Source organism: Ipomoea triloba, chromosome 7, assembly GCF_003576645.1.
Source record: "Ipomoea triloba cultivar NCNSP0323 chromosome 7, ASM357664v1".
NCBI classification, from domain to species: domain Eukaryota; kingdom Viridiplantae; phylum Streptophyta; class Magnoliopsida; order Solanales; family Convolvulaceae; genus Ipomoea; species Ipomoea triloba.
In genome coordinates this window covers 17,161,009-17,167,794 of record NC_044922.1, presented here as the reverse complement: position 1 = coordinate 17,167,794, position 6,786 = coordinate 17,161,009, and the positions used below count along the sequence as shown (strand labels likewise).

The following is a 6,786-nucleotide window of genomic DNA, read 5'->3' as shown; positions in this document are numbered from 1 at the left end:
AGACACCAAAACTAATCTTATTCTATGTTGGGTAAAATTTTAAAAGACCAAAACTCCAAAAGGCCTCTAATTGACTAATTAAATTGGAAGAAACCCCCATCATCTCATGCACCATTGTATCATTTGTATGTATTATCACAGAGACACAGAGTATGTTTTTTTTTTTTTTTTAATTTAGGATTTTTTTTTATGTTTGACTACAATTTTCTTCAACTAATCAATTAGGACCAATTGACCAAACACCAACACCAAGACTAATCTTGTTCTATGCCGGGTAAGACTTTGAAGGACCCAAAAACCTTTGGTTAAACTAGAAAAAACCCTCATAATCTCATCCACAACCCCATGAGTTAAATTTCGACTAATTTAGATTAGCTACGGGGTTTCTCCAACTAGTCAATTAGGACCAATTGACAAAGTCACCAAACACCAAGAGTCCAAGACTAATCTTGTTCTATGTCAGGTAAGACTTTAAAGGATCCAAAGGCCTCTAATTAAATGAGAAGAAACACGCATCATCTCATCCACAACCCCATGGGTTAAATTTCAACTAATTTATAATAGCTGCCTACCAAACTCCACATAAGACAACTTTCTCATTGCTAATTTCTCTATAAACAAGGCTTTAAAAAACATTTGAGTGAAAATCCTAATATAACTAATGTAGACAAGAAACCTAACACATTTTGAATGGATTCCAGCAAAGATTTCAACTTTTATTTTTATTTTTTTTTTAATTTTAAATTCACGTGATGACATATCTTGCATGTTGTTTTGAGATGGAGCATATGGTATCACGTGATTTTGGAAATCAGGCGAAAATCACTGCATTATGCAATCTCATCACAAGAAAATGCTGCCTTGAATATCAACAGGGACTGCAAAAAGTGATAGTATCCTATTGCAGAACTGCAGAAGCATAAATCATACCTTCAAGATGGAATATCACAAGATCTACAGTGAAGAATTCCTCCATAACAAAATCAACCGCCAATCAATGGAAGTAAGAAAACTGAAATTGTTTTCCATCTAGAATTCACAAAAAATGTTATTGCAGAATCTGCAAACAAAATAGTGCCAACCTTAACCAATTAGAAGCAATGAAATGTCATCATCCACCTGTGTGATTTGCATTTCGGGTTTCTATCACTTCTTTTTATTAATAATTTGCCCAAAGAGCTTATTCCAGTAAACTGAAGCTTCTTCTGGTGTTCGAAAAGTCCAGATGTGAGGCTTAGCTTGGCCCTGCTTCTTCAAAGCTTCCTGGTTCAAGAAAATGTTATAATCAATTGTGTAGCCACTAGCCAGTTTATAAAATAGTGCTTTAAGAGTAGATGTTCTAAGGACAAATTTTTCCTCCTGGGTTAATAGTATAACAGCCCCTAGTAATCATAATTAAATCATAACTTCACGTATGGACAATGTATGAATGGATAAATAGTGATATTCTTTCAAGTACTTTGAGCTCAGAGTATTGAGACAGGATCTGGTTTAATGTCATGTGACAGTAAAGATCAACTAAGGTTATGTTTCCTGTTCTGAGTCAATAAGCTGAGGGGCAAGTTGTAGAACTTGCCGGAGGATACCATTTTGGTATTCCTTGGTTTATTTCCTGTTATTTTGCGCAATTTAATTTTCCATTTTCTATTCACCAAATTCCCTGCCTCTTTACTCCATCAATTGGTCCAACCTCATTCCGGACATGACACAAATGGAATCTCGAGTAGAAGCCTTGGAGAAGAGTCAGAAAGAATTTCGTACAGACATGGACAAACGAAGGACTAGCATGGAAGAGGCCATATCTAAACTCTCCAACCTGGTCACCCTTGCCTTTTACTGCCCAGATGCCATTGCCGGCCAACCGTCGCAACTAATCAACTGGCCATCATAGCAGCCCACAGCTCGCCATCACCCATTGCCCAGTAGCCACTCCATTGTCACTTAGAAGTTATCACTCAACATCACTGGAGTCGTAGAGATTTTACCATTTCCAACATTACCTTTTGGTTTTAATGCTTAATTGTTGGAGATGCAAAACCTTTGAGGCTGAGTTACGGTTAGACTTTTAGGCTTTGGGCTAGGGTTAGGTTTTGGGTCAGGCTATAATACTTTAAAGGCACCTAGGTGCTCCCTTAGATGGCACCTAGGTGCCACGCACCCATCCACTGCCTGATGGGCACCTAGTGCCTTTTACAACCTTGAGCATAACATACTTCAGATAGTGGAGATTGATTTTTTTTTAACTCTATTTTGTTCCAAGAAAACTTTTCTCATAACAACTCTCTTACCGCAAAACGCCTCCACAATATGCCTCTCACCAGTATTACAGTCGTTTCAGAATTAAAGATATAGAGCACACCTAAAAAGGGTCAACAAGTGAATCTCAAAATATAGACCCACAAATCCACAATAATGAGCTTTCACCAGAAGGGGTTAATTTATGGTATTCAAGAATTTCTTGAGCTCCTAAGACTAAACTTCTATCCTACCAAGCTCAAAGAGAAAAGTGTTCCCCTTTCTGTATACCCTCCCCCAGAATGTTTAGTGGATGAGTGTAAGGCATGGGCATGTGTCAGTTTGGTCTTTTCTGCTGCAGAAAGACATCAATTATTTCACCTTGTCAAAATATCTCTAACCTACACCTGGTTTAAGCAAAGACTAAAGCCAAGAAAGGATAAAGTTCTACCCATTCACACAAGCTGTTAAGCATAAATTAAATGCAGTCACCATCTAAACTTCAAGTATATATAATCCAAGGATCCAGACAATTGTCAATGTAATATACTTGTGCAAAATACATTGATGGTTGCAAAGTGTTCCAATGAGAACTCCCAGGAAAAGAACGTATGGATAGGGTCATAAGATGTTTTATTCTTTATTTCTTTTTTAAGGTAAAATGCAGTACTATATCTGTTTTACAGGACGATTCAATGGTGCAAAGAGTTGGACAAAATAATTTTAAGAACAATGCCAAGTCTGACAGCATACCTCCACTTCTGCTGGTTGTTTAGTTTTTAGTCTCAAACAATCAAAAAGAGCACTCCATTTATCATAGCAATTGTCAAGGGCACCCAGCCTATAATACTGCTGCATCTGATGAACTGGAGCTGCCAAATCATAATTCCCCATGTGTGTAGTCACATAAGCATTCAAGAGAGTCATTAAAATGAGAAAAACAAAGATTAGAAACATAATGTAGTAAGCCACATCAAAGACTAAAGTGGTTCGCAGAGTTAGAAGCATATGTGATAAAGAACATAATCAGTGGATAGTTGTTGGAAAACAACATGTCTCTTATATAAAGAGTCATGTCTTCTCAAATAGTTTCCTTAGATTGTGTGTGTGTGTGTGTGTGTGTGTGTGTGTGTATATATATATATATATATATATATATATATTCTTCTGTACAGTATTGATAATCAATCAAAAAATATATATTTCTCAAGTATATTTATTCTTCTGTACACACGTAAGAAGAAGGGAAAATCAGAACAAGAATGGTAACAATTAATCAATCAACCCATGCAGCAGTCTTGGTGCCACCAAATTTTTCATAGCCTTTTATGATCGAGTGTGATGCTTCCGGAACAGGTGTAGTAGTGGTTCTAATGCAAGAATCTCGTACAATTGCATATTTTAGTAAGGCTTTAACTGGACGAAGCGTGGCTAAATCTGCATATGAAAAAGAGCTGATGGCACTTGTTTTAGCAATACAATATTGGTGGCTGTACCTAATGGGCAGAAAGTTCATTGTTCGCACTGACCATCAAAGTCTTCGATACCTACTACAGCAACGTATCACCACCCCATCGCAACAGAATTGGATGGCTAAGTTAATAGGATATGATTTTGAAGTCACTTATAAGCCTGGCAAGCCCAATAAGGCCGCTAATGCACTGTCAAGGAAAGGTGAAGACGTGGAACTATCAGCTATAACCCTACCATTTTGGATGGATTGGGCTGAGTTAGACACTGCAGTATCCCGTGACATCAGCTTGCAAGCTATTTGTGAACGCCTTCGGAAAGACCCGGCTAATAAATGGACATCTTGTTTACAAAGGACGCATTGTTATTCCTACCATGGATCCCAAAACTATTGGAAGAATTCCATTCCACACCACGAGAGGTCACTCTATTGCGTATCGCACTTACCGGCCCCAGCAGGAGTTCTCCATCCATTGCCCATTCCAAAAGTTGTTTGGGAAGATATTGCCATGGATTTCATCATTGGACTTCCTGGTTCCAGCGGATTTGATTGCATATGGGTGGTGGTCATAGACCGCTTCACTAAATATGCACGCCCATTTTGTGGGACTCTGACACCCATTCACCACAAAATCTCTTGCTGTGATATTTGCAAGGGAGGTCGTCCATCTACATGGGGTTCCAAGATCAATTGTGTTTGATCGTGACCCGATCAGGCCGATCTTTTTGAGCAATTTTTGGAAAGAATTTTTTGCAAAGTTGGATGCCAAGCTTCGAATGAGCAGCTCGTACCAACCTCAAACAGACAAGCAAAGCGAAGTGCTCAACAGATGTCTCGAGCAGTATGTATGATGTTTTGCATCAGAACAACCCAAACAATGGAGTTGGTACCTACATTTGGTTGAATATTGGTATAACACCTCCTCTCATGGAGCTGCCAATGTCACCCATTTTCCGTGTGTGTATGGTCGACCCCCTCCCACCTTAGCTCAATATTTACCAGGGGAATTCAAAGTGGCGGCAGTGGCCGAGGAACACAGTGACAGAAATGAAATACTTCGACAACTCAGCTACAATTTAGACCAAGCACAACAACAAATTACCAAGATGGCCACTGCCAAACGGAGGGATTTTGAGTTCGATGAAGGTGATAATGTCTTACTTAAGTTCCGTCCACATCGCCAATCAACAGCCCAGCAGCACATCAGCCAAGAATTAGCCCCAAGATACATTGGTCCCTTCACTATTGTGCGAAAGTTAAGCACAGTATCATACAAGCTTGCACTACCTGCTACAGCTAAGGTACACCCTATTTTTCATGTGTCTCAACTTCGACGTGTGGCAGGCAAACATCCAGCTATTGCTAAGCTTCCCGGGGATATGTCAATAGATGAACAAGGGTATATTCTCCAAGACGTTCTGGCAACCCACGAGCAGAGTGGGAACACCCAAGTTTTAGTGCAATGGGAGGGCCAACCAAAGGATGACACTACTTGGGTTGATATTGCTGATTTTCGTGGCCAATTTCCAAACTCCAACCTTGTGGACAAGGTTGTTTTGTTGGCAGGCAGCATTGATAAAGAGCGTACTCAGTGGATAGTGTACACGCGTAAATGGTTGAGTAAGCCATAATTGATTCACTAGATGGACAGCCGACTAGAAAGACAATTAACACCAAAATCGACTAAGCCTAGGGGCACTTAGTGCTTAGGCCGAGTTTTACAACATTGAAAAAAAAATCAAATTTTATCATTTCTTTTTGTTGAAATTATACCAGTAGAAAACATAGACTAACAATATTACTGGCCTATTCAGTATCATAAAATTTCTTGAGTTTTATAGAAAACTACAAAAGAAAATGGAAAATGAAGTTGTATGTTCAAAATGAACTGTTTCTGGAATTAGAAAACATTGTTTCACAGCTGAACAACGAATTTTAAAACGAACCAAAAAAAGGTGTTATCCAGATTTCAGTAAATGGAAGACACTTCTACATCTATTGTCTAAACATAAAAACAAATTAATCTTCATCCATAACTACCATCAATTACCTACCCACCACCACCAATACTACTATCACCACTGCCATTCATGACATGCTTTCCTGTCATAATTATCCATCCACCATTCCACCTCCCATTACTGCCACTACCACTAGCTAATCAATATCTTCATCCACTACCACTTCTAATCTTCACTCAATCCATCCCCCACCATTGATGCCGATCACTGTAAGCCATTGCATACTATCAACTAAAAAAAGGGTCAAAATATCGAATTTGAAATCCAGTCCAAACTTAATCTAACCTAAACTCGATTTCATACAACCTAACCAATCCCATAGCTATCCGCCTATCCGGCAACAACAGAGATGCTAAAATGTGAACAATATCGAGCAAGGGTGAAATTTGAACAATAACTTCAAAACCAAATGTATACAATAAAATAGTTTGTGTATAGAAATTTCTAGGTTTCAACTTTCAAGTGATACACCATATTTTCACAAAATACACCGACGATTCACGATTGGCAAGCCAGTTTGATCATTTCGACTGTTACTCCGCAGATTAAAAAATATATATTATATTATGAAGATAACTTCTAGGGAGAAAGGAAAGTAGCGTACTGTAGCAAGAACAAAGCGCAGTGAAACAGGCGGCGCATGACCTCCGTTGTGTTTGCTCTCCGGAGCTCATTGTCTTCGCTCTGTAAAATATTTAGGGAACACAAAAATCACTCCATAATATTGTTGTTTCTTTGTGCCTTGAAATGAGAGCTTGGTAACTTTTGGTCTACAAAACTACAAAAGTAACTTTTTGATTTATTATTGTAAAAACCTTATTGGTAAATTTATAATTAAAAAAGATAATTGGAAAAATTAAAAAAAAATTTAAAAAAAAAAAAAAAAAAAAACCATGGCCACGGTGCCTAAGATGGGCACAATAGTGTGCTATGTTTGGCTACGTTTGGCACGACAGTGTTCTATGCTTGTTTACATTGGGCATATAAATTCAAAAATTCCACCTCGAACTATTAAATACAAATGTGCCCAACTCTTTATTTAATCATTACTTCAATCCC

General features: G+C 38.2%; 1 protein-coding gene across 1 annotated transcript; it reads right to left on the bottom strand.

Moving 5' to 3' along the window:
* Window positions 1–843: 843 nt before the first annotated feature.
* On the bottom strand, window positions 844–6,454 carry LOC116024532. The gene is made up of 3 exons (XM_031265445.1): window positions 6,332–6,454; window positions 2,989–3,107; window positions 844–1,263 (listed from the first exon to the last, which is right to left on the bottom strand). Exons 1-3 carry the CDS (start codon window positions 6,399–6,401, stop codon window positions 1,147–1,149), a joined length of 306 nt encoding a protein of 101 aa, XP_031121305.1. The 5' UTR covers window positions 6,402–6,454; the 3' UTR covers window positions 844–1,146.
* Between the last annotated feature and the right edge of the window lie 332 nt (window positions 6,455–6,786).